The sequence below is a fragment of the Epinephelus lanceolatus genome, chromosome 21 (genome assembly GCF_041903045.1).
Source record: "Epinephelus lanceolatus isolate andai-2023 chromosome 21, ASM4190304v1, whole genome shotgun sequence".
Lineage (NCBI taxonomy): Eukaryota > Metazoa > Chordata > Actinopteri > Perciformes > Serranidae > Epinephelus > Epinephelus lanceolatus.
In genome coordinates, this window is record NC_135754.1 from 12,886,534 (window position 1) to 12,906,348 (window position 19,815).

Here is a 19,815-nt window from a genome sequence, read left to right on the forward strand (position 1 = left end):
AAGTCAGCCACGGAGCTCAGGGCCACGGAGCTCAGGGCCACGGAGCTCAGGGCCATTGCACGCCTTGTGTAGACAGCCCCATTGCTCAACATAAGCGCCAAAAGAAAGCAGGCAGTGCTCCACAGAAATTTGGCACACTTCATGGTGTTTCTGTTTACAGTGTGAACCTAGTGTTAGTCAGTATAAATAATATTGACTAATGCAGCATTAAAAGAGCATATGCTACATTCAGGGAATATCTATTATTCAGAATCTTAGCCAGGATTGTTTGCACACGGTTCTCAACAAGGAGGTAGCTTAGCCGGCTACTAGCAGCTAACAGTGCTAACAGCACAAGCAGTTATTGCTTTCATGACAATAAACAGTAACTACCATACAAGCATAGTTCAGAGCAGTGGCCATTGGTTAGCCAGTGGGACACACACTGGGAGTCACATGCACTAACATGCGTGCCTGGCTGGACCGTCTACTGCAACAAAGAGCAGATAAGCTCAGCTTGCAGCACACACAGACTTCATTCTTTTCTCAGGACACTATTGCTCCACTATACAAGTTTAAGCTGCTTTCACATGGCCGGAATCCATCCTGGCAACCACCTAGTGGCAAGAACGTCACCCCAGAAACAAAGCTTTAAAAAGAGCAGCTGCTGCTACCATCCAGGGCTGCAGAGACAGGCGCTTTGGTGAACATTACCAAAGTGCAAGCTAATTTGTAGCTGTATACCGTGGCGAGAAAACATAAATCATTGAAATTACCAAAGATAGAGAATATTTGGACAATTTACCAGTCATCTGAAGTTTGGTAGAAATGCTGGCCCAGGCCCAGTTTCTCTCCTGGTTGTCCTTATTGTTGCTAGCTTTGTTAATTCCAGGTATTCAGACACTAACAGTATTGGCTCAACCATCTTGTCTTCGTTCTGCCTCCGTGATGCTCACTACTGATCAGCCAAAGCCCGGCAGCAACCGCCAGAAGTTCAACACAGAGTTCATGAACTGGAGGTGGCAAGTTACCATGCAGTGTTTTCGAAAGCCCCATTACATAGTAAATACTTGTTTACTGCTAAAGCAGAACACCACCCAAACTAAATTTTCCAATATGTTATTTCCAATGAAATTTCAATGAATCTTTGTGAGCATGAGCAACCCTCTCTAAAAGCCAGAAATCAGAGAACTAAGTCTCAAACTTGTGATGTCGCAGAGTATAAAGTCAAGACAATAAATGGGAGCCTGATTTTGTGGACCCACAGAATGCTTGTTTTCTTTTTTTATACCCAAATGAGCTTTATTCTATTGTAGTGTCCTCAGTTCTGAAACTGTAAATGTACCCCTATACTCAGGACATTCCCCTGGTTGCTCTCAGTGTCATTTAGAACATCTTTCCCAATTCATTGCCTAGACATCACAAGTTTGAGTTTTAGCACTCTGGCCTTTGGATTTGGGAGTGAGTTGATCATGTTTACATATATATTTGGACTGTCTTAGACCATGGGATTAACATGTATGAATTCTGAAAATGTGCATAGGTCCCCTTTAATGCTCTGAATGTCATAAACAGCTTCTTGAATGAGTAGAACAATTATACAAGTTGGATCACTGTTATATCTTCATAGTGAGAAATGAACTGAACAGGTTAATACAATATAAACATGAATGATGTCATTGTATCTGAATCGAAAGTAGCAGAGGCTGTGTTTTATTACGTGCATGGAAATTCAGAGAACTTTTCCCAGAAAAATGTGATAAAGTTACTTCTTAAAGGAGCCACATGATTGGCTGGGAACACTTGCCTCCAACACAATTACCATGGTAACTTTTTCATAACTATAACAACAAAAGTCAACCAGCAAATAAATTGTGCCTTCCTGTTTTTTGTTTTTTTTTACAAAAATCATGCTTTTTGTTATAGTCTGACACAACAGTTGGCAAAGTTAACAATGGCTCAGTTCCAGCATTTTCATTTTTGGTAAAGCACCAAAGAAAAAGTCAACGATAATACTCTGTTAGCACTTAATGAAATGTTCCCCAGTGTGTGCAGTCACGCACCTACGAGGTTGTAACAACACAATGCAAGTGCAAACAATCAAAGTTTGCATGGTTTGGATGCTAAATGCACGGTGAAGAGGGTCATCCACACCCTTCGATTTAAACTTTTTTCCATGTATTAAACATGATGCAGGTCTTGCATACCGAATGCTTGGCTTACAGGAATTAAATTGCATTAATCCAGAAGCAAGAAAGGTCTATTTCACTGTGGATTAAATGAGCTAAACCATATGTAGATGCTCCACATATGGTTGTATGTTCATTTATTTTGCACAACTCATCATGCAACCTCAGCCAGCCCTTGGTTGAGATCACTCGAGCACAGCAGGAAGACAGCGATGTCAGCAGACAAGACCCGTGGAGGAAATCCATCTCCGCCTCATCTCTCACTCATCAGTCATCACCACGTGCAGTGACCTAAGCCGAGGCTGCAGAGGTCAAGACCACGCTGTCCATCTCTTTTACCCTGTTCATGAATAAACAGAGGCCAGTGTATGGGTGTGCGTGTCCGTCAGGGCGATTACACGCACACAAAAACACACACAAGCGCTCACACAGCCTCGTGCCGACTCCACTGGCATAATTAGAAACATTTGGGATCATTTGCAAAGGGAACACGAGCTCTGATGGGATCCAGATGCACTACTGGGTTTCACCGAAATACAGGACGCCTTATTTACGAGGGGCCATTACTGGCTCCTCACCCAGGGAGGTGTGTGTGTGTGTGTGTGTGTGTGTGAGTGAGTGTATGTGCTGCTCACTTTGTCCGGATACGAAAGGAGTGTTTGTTGGTGGATCATCCATATTCAGGTCAGACTCAGTTTAATGGCTTTTGTTATTGTGCGATTGTGTATTCACTGTAGTTCTGAACACAAAATGTGAAACTCACTTGGGGGGAGTCAGAAGCAGAGGCCAACACACAGCGAAGTTTAAATTCATTTTAATGATAGAGAAATGCAGTTCACAAGTCATTCCAAAGTCCAAGTAATTTCAAAATGCAATATATTCTACGTATGTGTGGACTTTTCTTGTGTCTTCAACAATTCTTCTACAGTTGATTTCAGTTTTTTCTTCAGTTGATGTCGACAAAATGACTCTTTCTGATTTCCTGTGGAGGACAAAAAAAAATCACAGTTAGCATGACAAACTGTCAATTAAGAAATGACACTGATGCAGCACTGATGATTACTGGTCGCAATACAAAGAAGGCAGGTGTTATCACTTGTAGCACTATGCTGCCACCTTGTGGCTAAGAGATGAACTGGTAATAAAAGTTGATGCTTTTAGAGCAGTGGATAACGTGAAGTTATGGACTGAACCAAACTGTTGAGTATTTTACCTAAAGTGTTGAATATAAGATCAAAAATGCTTATGTTTGTATATATATGACTAATTTAATTTCAAAGATGGTTAGATTTAGCTTTGGATGAGTTTGATTGTTGAGATCATGAAAAAAATTGATGTAGCTAAAGTATGTGTGCCTCCACCTGTAAATTTTGTATGATTGTGTGAGGTATTGCAATGGAGCAACAATGCATAACCCACCACCACAAGACCCAATCAAACAAAAGAATGAAGTAATCATGAAAGTCAAGTTTGTACATGAAAATAAACGTTAATACCAAGTGTTTTACTTGCATCAGTGAATTTTGAAAAAGACTGTATGCATGTAACGAGCAGAAACTGCACACACCCTATGAAAACGGAAGTGTATTTTGAAAGACACAATGCATGTATTAAGTGTAAACTGACACAACATCCCAGAATGTCAACAACAGATGCAGGAAGATACCTAGCACGTCATATGTAGGCCTGAAAGTCAGCTGACAAAGCGGTGATATTTGACGAGTTGGGTTGACAATGCGTTGAATACTAAGGAAATACATTTTTTCTAAAAATCTATATGACTTATAAATTCTCTATGAAATCATCAACAATCAAACACAATCCAAAAGACACTTGTTTAATAATGCCATTATGCACCCTTATTACCCATTTACCCATTTTATTTGACTGTTGCCTCCACAGATCCATCCAGATTTGGCCTCCAACCATTCTGGTCTCCTCTTCTATTTCTTTAGTATGCCTGGAAAACAGATGAGACAAAACTTTGCTATTAGAACTGACCTGAGTTATGGTTGAACTGAAGACAAAACCAACAGCAAGCAATAATTCAGATCCAAAAGTTGTGGTGTAGCACCATGTCATGTTGTGTCATCATGTCACAGTTAGTTACATTATGTGTCTAATATGTGATATTAATGCTTGGCTGCAGTGTTTGAGGTGACTGAAAACAGTGTATCCCTCTGGACTAATGTACACCCATTAAACAGATTCTCTGTGACAATTACAAGAGATGAAAATCTGATATGACAGCCCTCAATAAATAAACTCTACTGTCCGGTCATCAAGAACGTCACAACATGTTTTGTCGAGTCACATCTTGTCACACTGTGAAACATCACTGACCTTTCAGCAGTGTCAGAGTCCATCAATAACATCAGTTTAGTGCACTGATCACATCCCAATCGGTCAGTCTTTACTCGGTTTCCATCACCACTGCCGGACTGATCAGGAAACACAGTGATGCTTCTGAACATCCCATGATGCTGGTGCAGTACGACACTGTGTCATCTCTCACGTGCCAGTAAAGTGATCGATGGAAGGAAGGATCCCTACAGAAAACACACAGACAGGTGAGGAAATTAAGTGCGTTTAAGTGTGTACATGCATATGTTAGACTGTACTTGTACATGCTACATAGTGAGGACCAAAAAAAAAATTTTAGCAACAGAGTGAGGACGTTTTAGCAAAGTGAGGACATTTTGGACAGTCCTCACTTTTTGAAAGGTGTGTGTGTGTGTGTGTGTGTGTGTGTGCATGTGTGTGTGTGTGTTTACCTGGTGCAGGTCGACTGAGAGTCAGTCGAACCTCAGGTGGTGAAGTCTTGAACAGCTTTAGCACCCTCTACAGGCAGAGAAGAGAATTTTTAACAGCAATACCACAAAGTGAAAATACCCCACTGCAAGTAGAAGTCCTCTATTAAAGTAACTTAAGTAAAAGTCTGGAGTATTATCAGCAAAATATACTTCAAATATCAAAAGTAAATGAACTCATTGTGCAATAAAATGTTTCCTGTGATTTACTATTATATATGATGTTTTTGGATTAATATTACCACTGCATTCATGTGTATGTTAGATTTTAGTGCTGTAAAAGTGTAAAAAGTTTTAGTGGTTATGCTTATTTTAACTCCTTTATATACTTTATACTTTACTTTATACTTCACGGTATAACAAAAACAGCCCTTTTTCAGCTTTGTGACAATTTCCAGCTGATTCCATAGAGTTTGTAAAGAGTTTATTTAGCTTAACACTTAACCTTTCAGTTTATGACAAAAGTATTAAGTTAAATAAAATGGAAATACTCAAGTTAGTACAAGTATCTCAAATTTGTACTTAAGTACAGTACTTGAGTAAATGTACTCAGCTACATTCCACCACTGACTGATGTTTTGTAGCATTTTAAAACACACCATTTTCATGCCAAATAACTAGAAAAAACGTAACAGTATTTCCTTTATAATCTAATTCTCCTCAAAATAACATCTAGGTCATTAGATAATCCACAATAGTTAAAAGTAGAAATTATATTTTCAAATGCGTTGATATGTTGAATATGGTCAGAATATTGAACAATAATTACATATACTCATACAACAGTATCATATTTATCACAGCAGACATTACGTTTAGCTCTATTACAGTCATGTGTCAAACTGACAAATCATCATGAAAATGATAACAGGCACATTAGATAAGACTAAGTCCATTACATATGAGCAAATAAAGGAATATTAATGAAACTCATAAACACAAATGTCTAGACTTAATTTAAAATCTGCACATACTGGATATGACAGCTCCTTGAGTGACTGGCCATTGATGGCCAACAGCACGTCTCCCTCCTGGATCCTGCCGCTCTGCTGGGCGGGCTGGCCGGAGAAAAGCTGCTTTATCCGGACCAGGCTGCCAAAGTCCCGAGTGGGCGGATCCAGCTCGCACATTATGAAACTGAAGCCTAGGCCGTTGGCACTCTTAGTTAGAGTCACTTCCTGGGTGTTGTCTGAAAGTTTGGAGGTGGGAAGACGGGGAAGGCAGTAATGGGATAATGACGAGGTGAAACACAGTGTAGACGTATGGAAGTCAGATATTAAAGGGAATTGGAAGGAGGAGGTAAATGGGAGAAGAGGAGGAAAGGAAAGAGAAAAGATAAAGTTGATTATCTTTTCTTTTAGAATCTTCATTAGATGTATATCTTAATTAATTTTGCCTTGTCAAGGTTTAAACATAAAAATGAATATGCAAGAATCAAAGCGGAGTTGATATTTGGTGTCTAGTCTCAGACCTCATCACTCCCTGCAAGGATGCAACAAATCTGGGATTGGGGAGTGATGATAATAACTTACCACGGGGAACATGAGTCTCAGAGTCTACAGGTCAATGCTATATGGTGGTAGGTGGGTCTTATGAAATGCTTATGCACCGCAGCAGTGGTTGCAAGTCACCTAGTTACAGCATTGTTTTGGGGAATGCAATCTAGCAATAGGCATGGCAAAGCTAAAGAGTGAGCAGAGCAATGATGGCTTAAGGCCTGTACACTTTTTGCTTTTATATGCAATTAATTAATGTAAATATATTTTTTTCAACTGTTTTTTTTTCCTTTTTGTCCTCAGTACTTTCACACAGAATGCAAACAGTGCACAGCCAAAATGTCACAATGTGGGGGGGAACAAGGTTGAATTTCTAATTTTTCACACCACAAATAAAGACATCACCCAATCACATAGTGCAAAACAACAACTCATAGGCTACGTATGAAACAAGACAGCAAATTTTATTACACCTTTCAACCTTGACAAAGGCAGCACATACCAGATGTACTCCTTTCGTCCTTATCTTAAGCCCTAAATACATACACTGCATAACTGTTAACCAGAGGTAACTCAAATTTACTTAGAGCATTTCGCTAGGACGAAACTCAATAATGTATGAGGCAGTGGAACTGTCCTTCTCTTTCTCTACCTTGTAAAATGGGGTGTTGCCAAAATCTCCTCTTTTGTCGAGTGACGAGGAAGAGGACAAGGTCATCATCACTGGATGATGTTGAATCCATCACTTTTTTTCTGAAAAATGAGCTGGTGTGAATTTATTTAACCCTTTCATTGAACAAGTGTTGCAGTTGTTTTGATGCGAAATATTCACAGGTGAGTATTTTGCATTTTCAGGTCACGCCCCCATGTGCAAAGGCCTTTATACTGCCATGTAGAGTGGCAAAGGGTGTGTTGGATATGCAGTATGTTTCATTGAGAAGAACATACCATTTGAGAGTAGCAGCAGACTCAAGTTGTCTGCCTAAGATAGCTTGCAGGCAGGATGCTAAAAAGGATGGATACATTTTCTATTCCCTTTTTGTTTGTTTTATACATTTAGTGACTTTCAGTACTTTAAAAGCAATAGTTCAACTTTTTGGGAAATATGCTAATTGCTTTCTTGCTGGGAATAACAAGATCAATGGCTCTTTCATATATTTCTGGTAAACATAAGGCTATAGCCAGCAGCTGGTGAGCATAAAATAGCTAAGTTTTCCATGTCTAAAACAAATAAATTATAACATGTTGATAAGTGAGTTGTAGATGTATCCGTTAGCAGATTTTCAGCCAGGCTTGTAAGGCTAGTTCTTTCTCCATTCTCCAGTCTTTCTGCTAAGATAAGATAAGCTAAGCTAACTAGCTGTACTAAAGACCTCTTTGAAACCAATTTCACATAGTGGCCAAACCATAGAATTACAACTTCTGGATCACTCATGGTGAATCCTTTACAGGTGTGCATTTTACACTACAAAAGATATATGGTCAAATGCATCTCGGATAACCTCTGCAAGAAGTTTGAGTGATTGGATCACAGTGCGTTTTGGTGATTCTTTACGCCTGTATTTAGATCTGTTACCTTGTGATCAAGCCCCCAGAAAAAGCATCGCACTTTGAAGCCAATTTTATGTAGTGGCCAAACGTGAAACTTCCAGATCATAGACTTACAATGTAATAGAGATGTCTATAAATCAGATCACAACCCCCTCAAAATGACCCATTCATGATTGAGATTTGATCCATTCTGTACAGTAACATTTCCAAAGTTTAGAAGAGTCTGATTAAGCATGATTAAATAATTTTATCCCCATTCAAGTTAGCGGAGAGCTAAACTGGAGGTAAGCTGCTTGTCTGCCGCAAGTCCCTAGTGCGCTTGCTCTAATGGCCCAACGACATGGGGAAAAAAACTTTTGTACCACTGAGTAGCTTTCACAGGAATGAACAGAGACCCTGCCTCTAATGTTGTATCCAGTTCTCTTTATGTATCCGTGGTTGTAGCCAGATATTTACCAGGGAAATATCAAAGTGGTGTCAATCTTTTCACGTCACTCTCAACAAGAAAACGAATAAATGTATTTCCAAAAATGTCAAATTCATCCTTTGAGGTTTTTGTTCATCACAGCTATTAAAAATAGCTAAACAAAAATGTGCCAATTCAAAATATGTTCAGAACAAACTTTCTTCATCACAGAATAATTATTTTGTCATAACAAGATATTTAGACTTGTTACATCAAGATATAAAAAAAATCACAGTCAAGATAATGAAATCATTACTTGCATGTCCTCTTCATCCTTCTGTAGACATGATGAAAGGCAACAGTAAAATCAATTATAAAACCATTTTGATAAAGAAAATATCAGTTGAGATATATTATTCAGTAACAGATACATGCATGTAGTTACAAAAGCAACAACAAAGGCCTGTACAAAAATGGGTAGGAGGGACATTTTAAGGGTTTAGATGTCAAATGGACATTGGCTCATGTGTCTTTTTTAATGGTTGCCAAGATGATAAATTGTCTCTGTGCTATATTAAAAGGTGTGATCTGCCTGTCTGTGTGAGAGTAAGGAGGAGAGGTGTGGAATGACATATATAGAAGGACAGGCCGAAGGATAAGGGTGGCCACAGGGATAAGAAGGGGAAGGTCAGGGTCAGCAAGGAAGATCAGGATGTAGAGAAAGAAGTGTGTTAAAGTTCACCTTGAAGCAGCCAGGCTAACCTGGCCGGCTATTAATGCACAAAACAGCTTAGACACGGTCTCTCACGCCGGTTTTGTGACACAATGTTCTGTCGCTCTGAGGGAACTGCAGATTGAACTATTGGTAATAATTATGAGAAGTTTGCAAAAGCCCGAATACTCCCTGCAAATAATTCTGAGCAGATCCCAGAAAGAGATCCTGGGTGTTCTGTTTGTTGAGGCACTTCTATGTATTTTGTGCACTGAAGTTTAAATTCAATTGGTCCAAAGCTAAACTGAGTTTTCCTACCTTCAGTGACAAAGCTGTAGTCCCTGGACCGGTCAGAGATTGTGTTTGGACTCGTGCTGATGGACGAGCAGCTGTTGATCCTTAGCCGGCTCGTAGTAGGACTCATGCTCTGATTGGACCCACTGCTGTTGGTGTCTGCACTGAGAGAAACCCTGGGTAGGTTCATCGACACCCTCTCCAAAACTAAGGTTACCACCTAAAAAAGAGGAGGACAGACAAGAACGTGATCGGGAGGAATGCAAACAAGAGATAAAAGCGCTACTAAGGAGAGGGAGTGGACCAGAAAAGGTCTCTGTTGGGAAGAATGGAAATAGATGGTTGCAGCAGAATAGTATAAGAGATACGTTTGAGCAATAAAGGAAGCAGTCATGCTAGAGGCTCTGTAAAGCTTTGAGTTAAGTACCTACATCAGCATGCTAAGATGCTTACAATGACAATGCAAACATGTGTAGCAGGTATGTTTGTTAACCATCTTAGTTTAGCATGTTAGCATGCTAACATTTGCAAAATAGCATTTAGTGAATGCTGTGTCTCAAATCAGAAACTTCTGTACTTATATTTGCTATTTCAAGTGTGTGAGTGCATCGACCCTGAGAAGTATGGCAAAAAGTAGTGCACTATGAGCCGCCAGATGGTGCAACATTCAAAAGATTGAGTGTGGAATATTGTACAGGTCCCATCTATGGATGTATTAAGAGACCTGGATACAGCATTGGAGGCGGGGCCCTGTTTATTCTTATGAAAGTTGCTCAGTGGCACATGGTGCCAAAAATGGCCAGATCAAATCCCGATAGTGAAACGAGTAATTTCATGGCGGTTGTGATGCTCAAAAAAATGCCCACTAGGGCTGCTCGATTAAGGAAAAAATCATAATCACAATTATTTTGGTCAAAATTGAAATGCATGTGAAGACAAAATAACATCTCCAGCCATCCGTGACCAAAAATCATTTACCCTCGATTTAATTAATTTTGAAATCGTTTGCCCTCAAAATCGTAATCACGATCACCAGATGATTAATTGCACAGCCTTAGTATCCACTGATTCACAGACATCTCTTTCCAAATTTTAATCTATGGGAAAAAGTCTTTTTGGCACATGACATCACGTGACGGGCTCAGTACTTGTAATTCCACAGTTTGGCCACTATAAAATTGGCCTCAAAGCCCAGCATACATCCTGGTCCCCCGCTTAATGGTCGCTGTCATGCCTATGTAGTGGACCACATGTCAAACTTGTAAAATGTTGACCGTCTAGCGGTACATGTGTATTTTTCACTACCACTACCACTTGTCAGATATAAGCCACCATTTTCTTTACTGTGTTAGGCCTAAACCTGTAATAATTTGGTACTGCAAACGATAACACAAATGCTAACATTAGCTTGCTAGCGGTGCATTTTATCATCAGACAATGACTTTACATGTGTTGTGGCGTACGCTATATGGCCTGTCAGCGTAGTTAACATTTATTGTTTATTAATGTTCAACTGTCATCTTCAGTGTCGAAGATTTTAATATTAGATTTGTTGTCAGTTGCTTGACAAGTTGTACATTTTCACAAAATGTGGCAGCTATCATGAACTCAATAGATCAACTGGTAATGGAGCCGGTCACTATCAGCTACAGACATTAATAGATATAGAAACGTGCAGTGAAAGTTTCTTCATATTCATTACAATCAGTAAATAGATAAATAACTCAATATGGAAGAAGTCAATTGAGCAAACAAGCAGATGTAGCAGGCATATATTTTGTATTGTATTATATTTTTACAATCGTTCGTCAAATGTTGATAATGCTCTGTCTGCTTGCAATTCGCCAAGCAGAAGAAGAAAAGCTGTCTAATCTTGCGATTGTCATTTCCAGTAAGTGAGCCACGGTCATGGCTAATTTGAGGCAACACTACTATGTCAAAATTTGGGCACTATGAAAGTTAGTACATTGTGTACACACTCTAGTACATGTAAGTGTACTAATGGAAGTATCTAATTTGAGACACTGCATCAAAGTACAGCTGGAACCAAGTATTGGACAATTACAAATCCGACCTGATAAAAAGAGTACAGCTGAAGGGATCGCCAAAATGATTACAATTTATCCTGTTGGGACATAAATGTGTGTATCATATTTTGTGATAATGCATCCAGTAGTTGTTATAAAATATCAACACCATGGTGGCACTAGTGGAAAAGTTGGGGCATCATTCGTCATGAGGTTTCATTCTCTACAAACCATGAAGGTGTGTTCAATATTTTGTGCCAGGCCATCTTGTAGATAATGATCATCATCATCATCATCATCATCAGTGTATATGTCATCACTGGTCTCTGATGGTCCTCTCACACTGACATAATACAACATCAGTCACAAGTCATCCATTACCTCTCTTGTTTTACTCAGACACTCCACAGCCTGCTGGTAGGTGAAGCCCTGGAAGTTAATCCCATCCACCTCCAACACTCTGTCACCTGTAACACAGAAAGTTTGGAACAAGTAAACAAATAAATTGATTAGATTTCCCTCCTCTGATTGTTTCAGCTCTTTACATTGCTGCATCAGATCCTTGTGTTGGGTTTTATTTCTGGATTTTAGTATCATTCTTGCTCTACTGAAAGCATCAGCTAAATGCCATAATACACACACACACACACACACACACACACACACACCAAATTTCCCAGTCTTAATGAGTGTTGAATATTAGTGACACGGTGTTAAACGGAGTGTTGTTTGTCCACTCGGGGAGCTGTTATGGCTCTGGGGAAAGATGCTCAAAAATAAATCTAAAGTGTTGAATTTAATTATTTGCTGTAGGCTCTCATTTCCTTCAGTCCAAAAAAGCAATTAAGATAACATAACATAATGTCTACCCTACATTGTTTAGCTTCCTGTTTTTTTTAGTTACCAGCCGTGACAACGTTGTGACAGCTGGTATTGTTTTCACTTTGTGAGTGTGTGTGTCTGTGTGTGTGTGTGTGTGTGTGTGTGTGTGTGTGTGTGTGTGTGTGTCATCATGGTAAAATGTGGTCCTGGTGACACTTCCTGGAGCAAACACTCTCACAGAAGCTGATGTGAGTATTTTGCCAATATATGTCTGTCTGTCTGATTTTTCAACATGACAGCATCACAACTGTGCAAGATGTTATCATGAAACTTTACAGCTGTGTAGTTGAGCTCAAATTGAAGGCTGAGTTCAAAGATGGGTGTGGCCTTAGCAAGGGGGCTGGAAGTAGGGAGTTAGGCAGTGGGTAAGTGGCCACTGGTCCCTCCAATTTACACCCCTGGCCCACATTCGTTCTAAGTTGCGGACTGCAGTGTTACGGATGGAGTGATCCCACCGCAAGATGGCCTTTATTTACAGTTTCATCTGAGTGTAATGTGTAATATGCTTCTCATTATTGGTACTGTATGCCTGTTAGTTGCAATTGTTTTCCTTGGTCCATTGGAAGAATAACTGAGGTTTTATATGAACAACACGTATATCTTTTTTCAATTTTAGAGGGATGGGTTATAAACATGCAGCTCAATGATTCTGTGCTCAGGATGTCTAACTGTCAAATTCAGAAAGTGCTAAGGACTCTGTGCTAAGGTTTTTGTAAGTCTGCGGCAAATCTGCAGATTTATCATGTTTTAAGAACTCAATAAATGGTGACACTGGAGAAACTTCAGATGTCCGTAAGCAGGTCAAACATTATCAAACCAGTTTGAGAAGATTCTCCACAAGTGCATAAGGTCTTAACATTGTTGGATTTGATATTTGACAGTCATACCTGAATGTATACGTCCGTCTCTCTCGGCAGCCCCTCCTGGAACAAGGCTTCTGATGTAGATTCCTCCATTACGAAGGTTAGTGTTGACACCACCCTGAAGGATTAATGATGAAACTTTCATTCAGGACATATCTCTGATAAACTGATGAGTAGGAGGGAAAGGAGTGTACAAAGACATAGTTTCACTTATGGTTGTTATTTTGCTATTTGTAGCCGCTCAGTTCATAGCTGTAGTCATCAGTGTGAGTAAGGTCACGTGGACCAACATCTCTCTGACCCGATTTACACTTGATTTTAAAATGTGACTTGGGTGATCTGATCATGGGTGGACAGCACTAAATACATGGGTCAAAAAACACCAAGATGCACTGTGATCTGATCACTCAAACCAACTTCTGAGGTGGTCTGGGATGCATTTGACCACATATGAACACTAATGCACACTGATGTCCTCCTGACAAGGACTACGTCATCAATGCAAGACATGCTAGTTGTTTTGGTGAGAGCCAATAATGCTCTATAACTTGCCCATTTTACAATGAGTTGGACAAAGTGTTGTGTGACAATCCATTGTTTTGCCCTATGGAGGGAGACGTGTTGGATTCTGCTTACAGTGATATCTCCAGCTGTACCAAAACAACTACCAATGTACCTGACAAGAATGTGGATGTTATAACTGAGCACAGGCCATTTGATCTTCTAGCGGAGTGGTTCCCAACTGGTCCAGTCACTGGGTCCAGATTTCCTCTAAGTCATTAGTTCGAGGTCCTACAGTTTAATGCATTCAGCATCATACTTGCATTTGGCCAAACCATTGAATTAGTTTGCTGTCTCTATCAAATAGTCACTCACTGTACAGCAGAAAATGGCACTTCAAAATAAAAGCCCTGTGCTTGAAATTTACTGCACTTAAAAATAAAGTGTGTTTTTTTACAAATTTGAGGCATTTGCGGTCCATTCAGAATGGGCCCGCGACACACCAGTTCGGAACCACTGCTCTAGCGTAATGACGTACGTAGTAACAAAATCTGAACACAACTGTTCAGCTGGTGTCTCAGCTTTCTACTTGTGTTCAGATCATCGAAACACATTTTAAGACCAAGTGTAAACAAGGTCTCTGTAATCCTGTCAGATGTTAATCAGATTGCGTAGCACAGACTTGACCCACTGCTAGAGATCAGTTGCTGCACTAATTACTCTGACTGACTGTTCATTCTTGATGTTTATATAGGAAACACAAAGTTGTACAGTGGCCCTGGTTCTCAATGCACTGCCACTTCAAATAACATATGCTAATACAAGGTAAGCAAAAGAAAAAACATCTTTCTCTGCACCATTTTACATGTTATCCTCACCAGTCCTTGGACATATACTGATATAACATTTAAGCCCAGACTTCTTCTCTACCATTCACAGCAACTCTTTCAAAATATTTCATGAACTTACAGAGATGCTGATGCCCAGACTTCCTGATATCTTTCTGAGCTCCACGGTGATCTCCTCTGGCCTGTCCTGAAACCAACACAGACACAAACAAATCACTTCAGTCCAGATTTGTACAGATACAAGTACAAAATCATCATCACTACAAACAACATGTAGGAAGCACAGTTAGCTGCTTGTATTGCTAACATTAATTCTGGCATCCTAAATGTGGTCTTAAATGTTGTAGATTTCTTATTGACCCTTTAAATGATTCTAAATAAAGATACTGCCACAAAAACACCAAACCATCACCATGATTCTACCTGTGTACTGAGGATTCGTACTTCTCGGGGAACGTGTAGCCTGTTGCCGGTCTTTGGCGTCATCATGACCGGCATAATGTCATCCAAGCTGTAGTCTCCTGATCGACTGTCTGTCATCAGTGTAGTGTTGCACTCATTATTCCTCAACACAGAAGAGCGCACACTGTTTGGACTCAGGCCCACTGTGGATACAAACAACAAGGTCAGTCCTCCATATAATTAAGTATAAGATTTTGTAAATGGTGCCAAGTTTTTAGACTGTCCAATAAGCACTTCTGACGGAGTATACAGGCCCCTAAGAAGCTAGAGCCAATAGTTAGTTAGCTTAGCTTAGCTTAGCTTAGCACAAAGATTGAACATAAGGGGGAAGAGCTCGTTGTCCATGTTTTTGTGCAGTTAAAAAAAAAAAGCATGTAAACTAATAAAATTTGGAGGTGTTTTCAGGTGTATTTTGTTGTCTTTAGATTGAGCCAGGGTAACTGTTTTCCCCAGTTTCTAGTTTTTACGCTAAGCCAAGCTAATGGCTGCTGTCAGTAGCATTTGACATACACAAACACAAGAGTGGTGTCAGTCTTCTCATAGAGTTGTTGGCAAGAAAGTAAATTTAACCCTATGGGCCCGAACGACACATAGTGCGTCCAAATTCACACCTGTTCTTCTCTATTGATTTTCTCCGCGACCGTGCGTGATAGCGAGAAGCCACACATATCACGTGAAACAGCGGAATTGTAGCTTTCCGACAAGGCCAAGCACTTGTCGGTAATCAAATGTTTTCATAGCAAAAAAAAAAGATAAATCTACACTAAAATTATGTATAACAGAGCTTTCATACAGCTTTGCACACACATTACTCTTGGATGGATTACTCACGAATGCAGGCTCACACAGAAATGCCATGCATATCACATGAAAGCGCAGGACCAGAGCTTTCCAGTGATACCACACACATTATTGTGCTGTCATCCCATCATGCTATAAATCCAGATTAATTGTCTACAAAACAAAAACCTGACAAATTTCTTTACAACCCATTATACAGATCTTGTTATCAGTCACTTCATATAGTGAGGAATATCGTATCTTACCACGTCTTAGGCTTGCGTGTGTTTCTCCCTGTCTATCCACATTTGTAGTCCAGCTTTCAAGATGCAAATATCTCCATATTGGCCAGTTGACACTCCATCAAACTTTGTATGACAAGACCAGCGAACTTCACCTTTGCGCACCCAGACAACCGTAGCCTAATTATACATGCATGACAGGGTCATATTCACCATATACACTGAGGGGGACATGTGTCCCCCCCCAGTGCCCAAAATGCCCCCACAATATATAACTGAAACTGAGAAACAACAACAAACTTTGTTTACTGCAAACAAAGTGGCAAATATTATCTTGGAGGACATCATTGCACTTGGTTGACTATTTTTCTATGATCTTAGATGTTAATATTGCATGTTTCTTTCAGATAAAACACATTTTTGACTTGTGAATGAGTCAATGGAATTTCTTGCAATAATGAAAAAATACTGGCAATTATATCCGCCTGGCACAAACCACATGTTTTGGACAGCTGTGAAGTGACAGAATGTCCCAGCATCATGGTTCTTATATTGCCAGATTCCAGAGAGTCTCCCCTCTTCATATATGGCAGAATATGTCTTCTTCCAACTTGCTATGGTGAGATACATGTAAAAATGTAAGAATTTAGTCACGTGGATTTGTTTTTTTCATTGATATAAAAATTAATATAAGATACAGGCACATAGAAGGACATGTAATGATGGCAAATCTGGTTCGCCCAGATTGTCCTGAAAAAAAACCCAAGATATAGCATGTGTATGTAGCCTTTATAATGACTGTGATATGAGCTTAGAAGTAAAGGCAGTAAAAATACCCCAAAAACGCCTAGGGCCCATAGGGTTAAAGGCAGATGCTATTTGCACCCAGGTTTCTGTCGCCAACAATGCTATTTACACCTAGGGTGAAAATAGCCAATGTGGCTCTGTACACCCAGGTGCATATTCCTGAATGTCCTGGCACTGAAATATGACATTAACGCGAACGGGTCACAGTGTGCATTCAGCAGCTTTATACTAGCTTTATACTTTAAACTCAAACAGGTCTTTCCTGTGTGAAAGTTCCATGCTTAACCCACTCAAACACCACATCTTTCTACCGCTGTGGTCTGTGTCCCTCTTTATACTGCATCACCTGACTCTCTGGCAGTACATTTCTGAGTTTATTCTCGTAAATAAATCACTTTCATCTCAGAGAATATCTGAGATTAACTCGTAGTAGCCCTAACCACCACCTCTTTGTCTTAATCCTAACCACTTCTGACCTTGACGTGTCAGTGTGACGAGTAAGCTATTAGCCAATCACCACACATTGGGATCAGAGACAGGTTGTAGGGATCGATGTAAGTAGCCACATAGCTGCAGTGTGACTATTCTCCCCAATATTAAATCTAATGTGGAAACCCTGAATAACTCAATTTATTTATTTAATATAAGCAAAATCATTGTGACACATGCCGTTTTAATATTTAAAATGTAATGAAATGATATATAGACAGAACTCTGTCCTAACACGTACTGATATTACTGATAGAATATAATGTGTTAAACATCTGAAGGGTCTGAAGCTTTATACTGTACGATGAGAGGTGGAGGATGGATTTGTTTACACCCTTGAGAGCAAGATGAGTCAACAAAAACTGACATTTTGGCACGAAGATAAACAAGTAGGATGATGATGTAAAAATACACCAACAGTTTGACATATTATTATATACAGCAATAGAGCTACACAATGCATGCAGGGATGCATGCTGAAACCAGAAAAGGCACTATGCAGCACAAAGAAGAGAAAGGAAATCTCATTTTTACATGTTAGTTATTCAGAACAGGTGCATCAGTGGAACAGGCTAATGACTTAATCACCAACGTTACACGCACACATAGGAGGGCAAGGGTCAAAGCCCCAGCAATGTAACACACATACAGTCACCACACACACACACACAGAGCACCTTTTGGCTGTGAGATAATGAGCTGCACCTCCTCAGGGCTGCTCTGCATGACCTCCGCTGCCTCGCTGAAGGTGACGCCCTCCAGGCTGATGTGGTTTAGAGAGATCAGACGACCACCTGCAGGCAAAGGTCACAGTGAAATGGTGCGGGTGTCCAGTAACAATGGAGTTTGAAGACCACCCCACCACCTGTGAACTAATACGTGACCCCAAAAGCCTGTGACTGATTCCCACAGACACCTCCCATCCCCTCTCTGTCCTCCTTTGCACTTTCTGGCCACACATCCCCTGCATCCATTTTGTTAAAACAGAGGAATAAAACATCTACCACCAGGCAACTGGACATATATGAGGAGTCTGCACCAAAGTGGGGTGTCCACTGTTTGAATTGGAGGTGTTTTAAAGGGGGGAAACTAATTAACTGAGGAAGTGACGAGTGCAAAGTTTGCTTTCTAAATGGGAAAGCAAAGAGTCACAAACAGTCAAAGGTGGAACTTCAGCAATAGGAAGTAAAAGTGTCCGCGTGATTCTCTACCTGGTCGGATGCGTCCATCCTTATCAGCAGGTCCACCAGGCACAATGGAAGCAACAAAGATGCCCAAGTCATAATGCCCCACAGTGTCCTCTCCCACTATCACTACACCTGTATGAACACAAACCACAGTGTGAAGCATTTCTTCCTATCAGCTTTGTTCTCCACATACCCTCAAAGTCAACCAGTTACAGTGGCCTAAATGTGCACCATAATGTACTAAAATTAAAGGGATGACATTAGAAAAAGCAATTGTAACATGGCATCCTGAGCATGCTGTAGTGGTAGACATAGGAAAAGAGCCTGCAATAGTTTAAAATAAAATTTAAAAAAACATTAAAAACTAAAGCTGTCTTGTGATTGGATCACTCCAGCTGTGATACAGTGATCTGCGACTTAAATCCTAACTACACAGATGCAGATATTTTTTAGGAATTGATATTTTCCCCCGTGTTTTGGCCTCTTGTCCACATGTGAGTGAGTTTTAGGTCACCAAAATGAAGATTTTTTGTTAAAAACGCCTTCTAAGGTGTAGATTTTTAAAAACTGCGGTCGCTGTTTATCTGTGTGGACATGTCAAACGGAGCATTTGAGAACAATGATGTAATCAAGCATGCCCATTGCCGATTGTGCAATGAGGATACACTAGAAACAACACAAACAATGGTGGAATATCAGTTTGTTTACATTTTGTATACTTAGTATTACTGCATCACTTAACAGATGAACAGAGCTGTCTGCTGCACCCAGTGTTTTTGCTTCACCTCAGCATCCACAGTTTAAAGTCTGCTAGAAATGATGGTTTTGGATCAAGTCCGGTTAAACCAGCAGATGGTGCGACACCATCAGAGTGAGGCAGAGCGAAATTGTTGTTGATGAAGAATGGAAGAAAAAATTTAGCATGTCCAGAGCATCACTTGTATGTTTGGGTGACCTCCTTCATCCTTATTTCAAAAGGGAATCAACAGTGATGTCATCTCCAGTAGGTGTTTTGAAAAAAGTAATGCTAGCCTGTACAGTTCACTACTGTTGTGATGAGAGGAGACTGCTGAGGAAAGCTAACGCCAGTTAGTGTTTGGAGTCGTTTTGCGCTCTAATGTGGACAAAATTATCTTTTAAAACAAAGGGTAAAAATATTCGTTTTCAAAAATATCTGTGCGCATGTAGACAGAGTCATTAAATGAATATTGACCCGGGACGTAAAGTTGGCAGGCCAGTGGCCCCTTCCCTACTTCCTACCCCCCTACTTCCAGTGGCCTTGCACGGATA

The 19,815-nt window shown here is 40.1% G+C and overlaps 1 protein-coding gene across 3 annotated transcripts in view; it reads right to left on the reverse strand.

Annotated features, from left to right (window-relative positions):
- Positions 1-2,965: 2,965 nt before the first annotated feature.
- The window catches only part of frmpd2 (FERM and PDZ domain containing 2), a 31,196-nt gene continuing 14,346 nt past the window's right edge, over positions 2,966-19,815 (reverse strand). For 2 of the 3 annotated variants that reach the window (XM_033610567.2, XM_033610566.2), the window contains exons 19-30: positions 18,550-18,657; positions 18,016-18,132; positions 14,982-15,163; positions 14,680-14,745; positions 13,234-13,327; positions 11,846-11,931; positions 9,462-9,657; positions 5,953-6,167; positions 4,943-5,009; positions 4,512-4,717; positions 4,043-4,128; positions 2,966-3,150 (exon numbers count right to left, since the gene is read on the reverse strand). In XM_033610567.2, coding sequence (XP_033466458.1) covers positions 4,680-4,717; positions 4,943-5,009; positions 5,953-6,167; positions 9,462-9,657; positions 11,846-11,931; positions 13,234-13,327; positions 14,680-14,745; positions 14,982-15,163; positions 18,016-18,132; positions 18,550-18,657 — 1,169 coding nt within the window. In that variant the 3' untranslated portion in view covers positions 2,966-3,150; positions 4,043-4,128; positions 4,512-4,679. Of the gene's footprint in view, positions 3,151-4,042; positions 4,129-4,511; positions 4,718-4,942; positions 5,010-5,952; positions 6,168-8,428; positions 9,028-9,461; positions 9,658-11,845; positions 11,932-13,233; positions 13,328-14,679; positions 14,746-14,981; positions 15,164-18,015; positions 18,133-18,549; positions 18,658-19,815 lie in introns of those variants that run through there. The other variant, XM_033610568.2, reaches the window with a different exon arrangement.